The 11,129-nt window shown below is 36.3% G+C and overlaps 1 protein-coding gene across 1 annotated transcript; it reads right to left on the reverse strand.

Annotated features, from left to right (window-relative positions):
- Positions 1 to 4,279: 4,279 nt before the first annotated feature.
- Positions 4,280 to 6,387, reverse strand: LOC138871134 (uncharacterized). Its single transcript, XM_070148992.1, has 3 exons — positions 6,027 to 6,387; positions 5,649 to 5,939; positions 4,280 to 4,380 (listed from the first exon to the last, which is right to left on the reverse strand). Exons 1-3 carry the CDS (start codon positions 6,385 to 6,387, stop codon positions 4,280 to 4,282), a joined length of 753 nt encoding a protein of 250 aa, XP_070005093.1.
- Positions 6,388 to 11,129: the final 4,742 nt, after the last annotated feature.

Here is an 11,129-nt window from a genome sequence, read left to right on the forward strand (position 1 = left end):
TGTAATTCCATTAATAACCATATTAATGACTCATAAAAGGACAAAAGTGAATAACCCCTCATGAATCACATAATTTACTGAAGAAACAGATCAAGTACTACATATTACCTAGATTCAAGGATGTAAAATTGAAACTAAAAAAACGAAACTGTGACAAGAGCTCAAAAGGATAGAACTAAGTTGATCTAAAATTCCAATGAAATGGCGTATATTAGCTTAAAAGTTAACTTTAAAATTTTCTTGAATCCAATACCAAGTGAACTACAGAACTGGAAAATCGTGAACACTAAGCATATACCACAGAAAATCATGAACTAAATAGCACACAACTTGGTTTACCCATAGCGAAGTAGTTCAAAAACTCAATTGAAAATCAGATTTGAAAATGTTGAAAAGATGGCCATAAGAACACATATTAAACTCATTCATAAGCTGAACAATCCATCAGAAAGCGATTAAATCAAAAACAAACAACCACAATCACTACGAATCCATATTAATAATTTTTGAGGATCGATCCACAATAAGAAGGTCAAGGCAAATAAGATAAAGAAATGAACCTGTTGGGGCGAATTTTCTTTAAATAACAGCAGGAGATTCAGTGATAACTCGACTTCAATCCCCAGAATTCAAACGAGATACAACTTCAATATCGGACAGAAACCTCGGACAAGAATTCGAAACGACACCGGAATTTCGAATCCGACCACTAACTCAACTCGTACTTCCATCCATTTGTATGTTGTAGCCGAGATTGAAATTGAAGGAAGCAACAACACTTTTTTTTATATATATGAAAAACAAAAACAGAAATCCAAAGAAGAGCCTGGAAGTCCCAAAATTCAAAACCTAGAACCCTTTCTCCAATTTTCTCCGTCTCTGAAATTTCTGTCCGAAAAAAAAAAACCGAATTCCTCTGATTTCTCTCTTTTTATAGTTCGAAATCGAACAAATGGAGGTTCTAGATTGACATTCATTCAATCTACGGTCTTCATTCATTCGATTCGAACTTGGAGAGCAAGAAAACGCATAGAAATGATGAAGCTTTGTACGGATTGTGTGATGTGGAAGAAGAAGAGAGAAGTAGGGGAGGGGACCAGGATATTCGGGGTGTCTCTTGTGGGTTTGGGCGGGCAGAGATGGGGTGAGAGATGGGTGAGGTTGGCGGATGGTCTTGACAGCTAGGGTTTGGGGATTTAGGGTTAAAGTTGGGTTTAATGTGGGTGTAGGAGGATTAAGGTGGGCCGTTGGATGAGAGGAAATGGATGGCTGAGATTTAAGGCCAAAACGAGGCGGGTCCGATGGGTTAGGGGATTGGGGCTGCTGATTTGGGCTTCCTCTTGTCAAAATTGGGCCTCAAATTTGGATTTTAACTCTCTTAAAATTCATAAATAAATAAAACTCGAACTTTTTTTTTAAAAAAAATGATTTAAAATGAATTATAATTAATTAAAGTAAAATATATCATACTATGAAACTATATTTTTTATATATCATTTTTATATAAATTGTTATATTCAAAAATAAAAGTGAAAATCATAGTAAAAACGAAAATATATTGCTATAAAAATATTAATAATCTAAACTAAATAGAAATAAGATAAAACATGAAACTATTTTTGTATTTTTCAAATTTTGTGCCAAAAAAATAGAATTAAATTTAATAATAAAGTGAAATCCTATAGAATTAAGCTCAAACAAAAATACTAGGACTATTAAGGGTAATTCTAATGCGCGGGTCAAAAATTACATGTCTACAGCAGCCCCTCTTTGACGGGAAGCACAAAGTGTTTCCAGACAAAGAACAACAAGACATGTTTTTGACCTGACGTTTATTTAGAGAGACCAAAACTAAGAGAGAGTGTGACTGAGCCCTGGTATCTGAGCTGCCTACATATCCTTGGCTATAAAGGAATCAGGCCACGTGTAGTTCGGAGTGGGAAGAGCGATAGAGTATACCAAGGTGGAGAGCCGAGTGAAGTCCGTCGAGGTTTCGGTCTGCGGTTCCTGCCATTACATCAAAATAAAAGGAAAAATTACAGCAGAAGTAAAAGAAAAATACAAGATCCTATCAATTTCTTGTCTTGAATCTTTCTTGAATCTCTACTTGATCTTCAATACGAAACTGAAAAAAATGGACCTTGTTCTTCAAGCGAGCTCCTGATGCTTCTTAAATTTGCGAATTGAAATAACTCTGAAAATGGATTCCCTCGTTCTCTAGGTGGGCGCCTGATTACCAACAACTTGAATTGTATTTCCTCATTATCCAGGTGGGTGCCTGATTACCAACAACTTGGATGGTATTCCCTCGTTATCCAGGTGGGTGCCTGATTACCAACAACTTGAACTATATTCCCTCGTTATCCAGGTGGGCGCCTGATTACCAAAACTTGAAACTGTATTCCCTCGTTATTTAGGTGGGTGGCTGATTACCAGAACTTGAATTGTATTCCCTCGTTATCCAGGTGGGTGGCTGATTACCAAAAACTTAAATTTTATTCCCTCGTTATCCAGGTGGGCGCCTGATTGCTAAAACTTGAATTGTATTCCCTCGTTATCCAGGTGGGCACCTGATTGCTAAAACTTGAAACTGTGTTCCCTCGTTATCCAGGTGGGCGCCTGATAGCTAAAACTTGAAACTGTACTCCCTCGTTATCCAGGTGGGCGCCTGATATTGCAACAAAACAGACAAAACAAAAGAAATTTTTCTGCTCCAGTTTGGGATCCGTGCATATTTGTGAGTGTTAATCGGATCATGTTACCTACAGAGCTCTAAGAATTCAAAAGTTAAATCCCATTATCCAGGAGGACCCTGAAAACTTCGAATTAAATCTCATCTTAATAGTGATAACTTTAAAGCTAAATTATATTTTCTAAAGGAAGAACTTACGCTAAAACTTAAAACAAAATTCCATTATCCAGGAGGGTCCTCAAAACATTAAATTAAATCCTATTATCCAGGAGGGTCCTAAAAGCTTTAAAACTAAGTCTCATTATCTAGGAGGGTCCTAAAAAATTTAAAAACTAAATCCCATTATCCAAGAGGGTCCTGAAAATTTAAAATTAAATCTCATTATCCAGGAGGGTCCTGAGAACTTTTAAAATTAAATCTCATTATCCAGGAGGGTCCTGAAAACTTTTAAAATTAAATCATATTATCCAGGAGGGTCCTGAAATCTTTAAATTAAATCTCATTATCCAGGAGGGTCTTGAAAGCTTTAAAACTAAATCCCATTATCCACGAGGGTCCTAAAAATTTTAAAAACTAAATCCCATTATCCAGGAGGGTCCTGAAAACTTTTAAAATTAAATCTCATTATCCAGGAGGGTCCTGGGAACTTTTAAAATTAAATCCCATTATTCAGGAGTGTCCGGAAAGCTTTTGAATTAAATCCCATTATCCATGAGGGTCCTGAAAACTTTAAATTAAATCTCATTATCCAAAAGGGTCCTGAAAGCTTTAAAACTAAATCTCATTATCCAGGAGGGTCCTGAAAAATTTTAAAAACTAAATCCCATTATCCAAGAGGGTCCTGAAAACCATTAAAATTAAATCTCATTATCTAGAAGGATCCTGAGAACTTTTAAAATTAAATCTCATTATTCAGGAGGGTCCTGAGAGCTTTTAAAATTAAATCCCATTATCCAGGAGGGTCCTGAAAACTTTAAATTAAATCTCATTATCCAGGAGGGTCCTGAAAACTTTTAAAATTAAATCCCATTATCCAGAAGGGGCCTGAGAACTTTTAAAATTAAATCCCATTATCCAGGAGGGTCCTGAAAGCTTTAAAACTAAATATCATTATCCAGGAGGGTCCTGAAAACTTTTAAAATTAAATCCCATTATCTAGGAGGGTCCTGAAAACTTAGAATGAACTTACCTGAACCATGCTCTCATCTTGGAGGATTCTGAACAGAATTTCTTGCTCTCTGAACCATGCTTTTCCATGGGAAGTCCTTGTGGATTAAAAAAAAAATTCCTGCCCCTGTTTCAGAAAATCTTGTTGGTTTGAAAACGTGGTGGTTAGTTTGTGGCATCATTGCTGAGCGTCTGCTTTCGCCACTGCCATGCTTCATTCTGATTAGCTGCTTAGGGCTAGCAAGGAGTTGTTTGACCTTTTGATTGGAACTGGGCCACAAAACCTTTGCACGACCTGAATCTTTCACCCTCACTTGTTGCATTATGTTTTCATTTTGAAAGTTGATGAATCCTTGTATTTTCTCAAAATTCAAGATTCACTTGATTTCCTGAACCTCAGTTATCACCATACTGCTTATTCTAAATCAAGTTAATTGTGATGTGCTTGGACGGACTCCGCTTTGTGCAATTTAGAAGCTGATAGTAGCCTTTGAAATCCCTTCCTGCTTGTTCAACAAGGGCTAATTCGAAAAAGACTCATAAAGATAGACTTAAAGAGCAAGGTGAAAATGATTTTTGACAAAAGGAACAAATAAAAATTTTGAACACAGATGACTATGTGAAGAAAAATGAGAAAAAGAAGACTTATCTGAGGGAAGCAGCCAACTCCAATGATCATGACATGCATTTCGGATTGATTAGCCTAATCTGCCCAACCAATCATATTTTCAGTTTATGTCATATCTTCATACTTCAAAAACCGGGCTTTCACTGATACAATTCCCCTGTGAAGTCACAAGGCTCATTCGACTTGCAGTGCCTCGAAGGGTTTTCACCAACAAGCCTCTCTCATTTGTTCATCTCTCAACTCACTGTCGCCTTACGGTGCCCGCGAGAGTTTTCACCAATAAGACTCTCTCATTTTAAATTTTCGCTCAGCTCACCATCGCCTTACGGTGCCCGTGAGGGTTTTCACCAATAGGACTCTCTCATTTTAAATTTTTCTCTTGCGCCCAGGAACAAAGTGTTGCCCATGATGTAAATCATACCTCTATCTTGCTTGACCTGGCATCCTCAAAGATTGATCGGAAGGTCTTTCTTTGGACCGTAATGCAGGCTTTTGGACAGAGTTGGAAAGAAAGGGTGGCATGAAAGCTCAAACTAATTTAAGATGAAAGGGGTCAAAATTACAACTTTTGGAATCAGATCTTTTCAAAACCAAAACTTCTGCCCCAGTTTCTTTAGGTCTGCGAATTTTTTATTTTTATTTTGATGGGACCGAACCGTAAGGCTGCCTACGTATCCTTAAAAGGAATCAGGTCGAACGTAGTTCAAAAGAAAGTTTTTGGTTTTTGTTGCTTTTCTTTTCTTCTCTTTTCTTCTTTTTTCTTCTTTTCATTTTCTTTTCTTCTTTATTTTTTTTCTTTTTCTTTTTTTTCCCTTCTTTTCTTATTTTCACTCATTCATCATCATTTTTTTTCATTCTCTACTTCTACTACTGATTCCAAAAGAGGGGTATGAAAGAAAATAAATAAGGCTCAAAAGGGTGGAAAGGGATGAAAGTGTTTGGGTAGTGGAACAAAATGCCCTCGTCATTTCAACTTTGAACATGCCAAGTACAAAATACAACTGAAGGTATGCAAAAAAAATCATACATAGTACCTCTTAACTGCATCAAAATTGATAGCCATATCTACACATTTGCCTTCTATGTCCGTTAAATACAAAGCACCATTGGGCAACACTCTTGTCACTATGAATGGCCCTTGCCAGTTTGGGGCGAACTTGCCTTTAGCTTCAACCTGATGAGGGAGGATGCGTTTCAATACCATCTGGCCCACTTCGAATTTCCGAGGACGCTCTATTTTGTTGTATGCTCTTGCCATTCTCCTCTGATATAATTGACCATGATATACTGCAGCCAATATTTTCACATCAATCAAACTCAACTGCTCGAGCCGGGTTTTGACCCACTCATCATCATCAATTTCAGCTTCTGCAACGACCCGAAGGGATGGAATCTCAACTTCTGCAGGTATAACTGCCTCAGTTCCATATGCCAGCAAATAAGGAGTTGCACCTACTGAAGTGCGAACAGTAGTGCGATAACCCAGTACGGCAAATGGCAACTTTTCATGCCATTGCCTAGAACCTTGAACCATCTTACGAAGTATCTTCTTTATGTTCTTGTTAGCAGCCTCAACAGCTCCATTTGCCTTGAGGCGATACGGAGTGGAGTTTCGATGCATGATCTTGAACTGTTGGCATACCTCTTTCATCAAATGACTGTTGAGATTAGCAGCATTGTCTGTAATGATCACCTTGGAAATTCTGAACTGACAAATGATATTTGAATGAACAAAATCCACCACTACCTTCTTGGTCATGGACTTGAAAGTTACAGCTTCGACCCACTTGGTAAAGTAATCAATGGCCACCAGAATAAACTTATGCATGTTTGACGTTGTCGGCTCAATTGGTCCAATGACATCCATGCCCCAAGCAACAAAAGGCCAAGGTGCAGACATTGTGTGTAACTCAAATGGGGGAGAATGAATCAAATCACCATGTACCTGGCATTGATGACACTTGCGAACAAAACTGATACAATCTCGTTCCATAGTGAGCCAATAATAACCTACTCGAAGTATCTTCTTTGCCAGGACATACCCATTCATATGCAGCCCACAAACTCCAGAATGCACTTCGGCCATGATAGTTGAAGCTTCTTTAGCATCTATGCACCTCAGCAGTCCTAGATCCGGAGTCCTCTTGTACAAGATTCTTCCACTCAAGAAAAATCCACTAGCCAAACGTCGAATGGTTCTCTTTTGGTCACATGTAGCATGTACTGGTTATACCCCTGACCTGATGTATTTCTTGATATCGTGGAACCAAGGTTCGCCATCGATTTCCTCTTCCACCATATTACAATAAGCATGTTGATCATGAACTTGGATATGCACGGGGTCGACATAAACCTTGTCTGGATGATGTATCATTGACGCCAGAGTATCCAAGGCATCAGCAATCTCATTATGAATCCTGGGAATATGTCTAAATTCCATCGACCTGAATTGTTGACAAAGATCATGCAGGCAGTATCGGTACAGTATGAGATTCAAATCTCGAGTCTCCCATTCTCCTTGAATCTGGTGAACCAACAAATCTGAATCTCCCAGAACAAGTATTTCTTGGACTCACATGTCTATAGCAAACCTCAAACCTAGAATGCATGCTTCGTACTCATCTATGTTGTTGGTGCAATAAAATTGAAGCTGGGCTGTTACAGGGTAGTGTTGCCCTATTTCAGAGATAAGTACAACCCCTATTCTGACACCTTTCATGTTAGCAGCTCCATCAAAGAAGAGTTTCCAACATGGCTTTTCATCGTGGTCATCCTCGTCAACACACATGACTCTTTATCAGGAAAATAAGTCTTCAATGGCTCATATTCATCATCCACCAGATTCTCGGCCAAGTGGTCGGCCAAGGCTTGGGCTTTCATCGCGGTCCGAGTCACATAGATGATGTCAAACTCTGTAAGTAAAATCTTCCACTTTGCCAGTCTTCCCGTGGGCATAGGCTTCTGAAAGATATACTTTAGAGGATCCATACGGGAAATGAGGTAAGTAATGTAGGACGACAGATAATGCTTCAACTTTTGTGCCATCCAAGTCAGGGCGCAACATGTCCTCTCAAGCAGAGTGTACTTAACCTCATAGGGAGTGAACTTCTTACTGAGATAATAGATTGCTTGTTCCTTCTTTCCCGTGATGTCATGTTGATCCAATACACAGCCAAAAGAATTGTCCAAGACTGTCAAATAGAGAATTAAAGGTCTTCCAGGCTCTGGTGGGACCAGCACAGGTGGATTCGACAGGTACCTCTTAATCTTATCAAATGCTTCTTGACACTCATCAGTCTACTTGACCGCAACATTCTTCTTCAGCAACTTAAAGATGGGCTCACAGGTTGTCGTGAGTTGAGCAATGAACCTGCTAATGTAATTTAACCTTCCAAGCAAACTCATCACCTTTATTTTGTTCTTTGGAGGCGGTAACTCTTGAATGGCTTTGATCTTCGCCGGATCTAACTCAATGCCGCGTCTACTAACCACGAATCCCAGCAGCTTCCCCAATGGGACACCAAATGCACATTTCGCTGGATTGAGCTTGAGGTTATACCTGCAGAGTCTTTGGAATAACTTCCTCAAATCCTTAACATGGTCAGACTGCTTCTTTGACTTTATGATCACATCATCTACATAAACCTCAATCTCCCTGTGTATCATGTCATGAAATATGGTGGTCATCGCCCTCATGAAAGTTGCCCCAACATTCTTCAAACCAAATGGCATTACCCGATAACAATATGTTCCCCATGGTGTGATAAACGTTGTCTTTTCTGCATCTTCCTCGTCCATCAAGATCTGGTGATATCCGGCGTAACAATCCACAAAAGACCCAATCTCATGCTTGGCACAATTATCGATCAGAATGTGAATGTTCAGCAATGGAAAGTCATCCTTTGGGCTTGCTTTATTAAGATCCCGGTGTCACACCTCCTTTTTCCGCCCCCGCGAGGGGTGAAGGAGTTTTTTCCAATTAAATGACAATCGAAACGGGATTTTTTTATTTATTTCAGAGTCGCCACTGGGGAGATTTATGGTGTCCCAAGTCACCGATTGAATCCCGAATCGAGGAAAGAATGACTCTGTTTAACAGTCCGCGAATCAGAAATCCGGATAAGGAATTCTGTTAACCCAAGAGAAGGTGTTAGGCATTCCCGGATTCTGTGGTTCTAGCACGGTCACTCAACTATTATATTTGGCTTATTTATCTGATTTTTTTTAACAATTAAGAACTTATATGCAAATTTAACTTTGACCTGCTTTTATCATTATTATTATTTTTATTATTTTATACAAGAATTGCAACGTCGTGAAAACGCATCTCGAATCACGTCACAACCAGTGTACACGTGATTTGTTGACGCATTTTGACTCCGCCAAGATTGGGATTTGGGTTACATAAATGCACACCCATATTTAATAAAATACCCTTATTAAATACGCGCCTAAAGACTACGCGTTGTTATACTTTTAGGTAGGACCGTGAAATTTACTAAACCGCCCATCTCGGAATCTAAGTTTTTATAAAAAAAAAAAAATAAGATTGGAGGACCCTGCCAATTTTTGTATTGTTTATATTTATTTTATTTTTTTTAGCGAAATCCTCCTTTATTTTATGAATATCTTAAAATGACTACATTTTTTATTATTATTAAGTTTGTCTATAAATATAAAATCAATCTCTACATATTTAAAAATAACATATTAAATACTAGTTTAAAACAAATATTAACGGAAAGTAATATTACTAAAATTATAATTATAAATACAATATGGAATTGTCAAATAAATATTTTTTTTAAAAGAAACTAATTATCCCATAACCGGATTAAAATCATATTGTTAGATGACTTGAGCTATTGAAATTAATTATTTACAAATACTGAAAATTAGAAACAATCTTGATTACTAATCCGTATTTCTAAAATTTAATTAATTTAACCTTAACTAACCTTGTTTTAATTCAAATCATGTCCTAATACTTGATTCGCAAAATTAATTTAAATTCATGTTTTAACTAAATTTAGCTACATGATTTCGATTAACTTAATGTTGGCGATACTAAAACCCTTATGAATAGTGAACTTAATTAGTTTTGCCAAACTGATTTAATAAAGCCATTTTTACGTTATTTTCTTCTCATTTTAATTATTAGACAGTTTAATCAGTAATGAACATGCGTAAATATATACTACCTAATAATCAGGTTAAAGCAAAACATTATTTAATACATCGCTACAATATGTCTAGTTATGCAAATCGACGGCGATTCACAAAATAATAATATATGGAATAACCTAAATACAATTAATAAAAAAAACTAAATTAGAAATTTAACATTTCATTCTTCATTTCAGCTTACAAAATGCCAAAATTACAGTTGTGTACCTGGTATTGCCAATATAAGAAGAAGAAAGTCAGCAACGTAGTACGTAATACAGCAACAACAATAATAACCAGCAATCCATTCAACAGAAAATCCCAGTGACAGATTTGAAAATCAAGATAAAAATCCAGAAACACCGACAACAAACAACGGACATAAGCCAAGGGAATCTTTTCAGATTTGAAAGACTAATTAATATTTAACCCTTAATTTCTGAACTCGTATATCAGAATATTTATCAGGTGTATACTACTCTCTCTTTTAATTTCCAGCTTTTTTTTATTTTGTATTTTTTTTCCTTTTTTGAAAGTCTTAATATTTTTCGGAATTTTTCTTTCTCTCTCTTTAATCTTCAGCCCTCTTTTTTTTTTCTCTGTCCCCTCCTTTAAAATGTGATCAAGTCCCCCTATTTATCCCCATCTTTCAGCATTTTTTAAACATAAAACCCACTATCTTCCCACTCATCCTCTTTTAATCCCACTACCTAATATTTTATCCCCCACTACATTAAACAAATACCCCATTATATCTTGTCCCTCATGCTTATATTAAACAATTGTATTATTCCCCACCATTATATCTTGTCCCCCCATTATTAATTATTTTAATATTATCTTAATCTTAATGGACATAACACTCAAAATAAATATTTATTCAGAATTTTAATTCCAAAAATACCCCTCTTACCTTACTGAAATTACCATTTTGACCCTGAAAACATTGTAATTTACCAATCTACCCCGTCAGCTATAACAAGTTCAACTAATCAATTCTAACCAAAATATAGCAGCTATAACCAATTCCTAATCAGATTTTATGAACAAACTCAAACTATATGATGAACAACAAAGAAACAACTTGAATTATTTTGACTGAACAATGTTTTTACACAACAAACCTATTTTCAGATTCACCAACAATAACAAACAAATATATTCAACGCATGAGCTCAAATTCAAATCAAACTAAAACAAAAATAAATAAACAGATTCAAATCACTAAATTCAAATAATCAATTGATCTTCAAAATAAATTCAACAAAATACAACAAAGATACATGATTCAAACTAAATCAAAAAATTAAAAACCAAAACATAAACTCACATTAAATCACTGAATTAAAAACGAATTTCAAACAAAATGAAACGAATTAAATCTATATTAAACAACAAACAACGGATTCAAGCGATTTAAACTAACACTCTTCTATATTAAAATTAAATCCTTTTAAATTAATAAAACAAACTGAA

Source organism: Nicotiana sylvestris, chromosome 6, assembly GCF_000393655.2.
Source record: "Nicotiana sylvestris chromosome 6, ASM39365v2, whole genome shotgun sequence".
In the NCBI taxonomy this organism is placed as follows: Eukaryota; Viridiplantae; Streptophyta; class Magnoliopsida; order Solanales; family Solanaceae; genus Nicotiana; species Nicotiana sylvestris.

What these genes read in the sequence shown, in the direction of transcription:
- LOC138871134 (XM_070148992.1), bottom strand. Translation starts at nt 6,387, where the DNA reads ATGTCTGCACCTTGGCCTTTTGTTGCTTGGGGCATGGATGTCATTGGA. An exon ending in GAACATAAAGAAGATACTTC is followed by an intron (nt 5,940 to 6,026) that starts GTAAGATGGTTC and finishes GCACTTCAGTAG; the next exon opens with GTGCAACTCCTTATTTGCTG. An exon ending in TCATCAGGTTGAAGCTAAAG is followed by an intron (nt 4,381 to 5,648) that starts GCAAGTTCGCCC and finishes TTTTCGAATTAG; the next exon opens with CCCTTGTTGAACAAGCAGGA.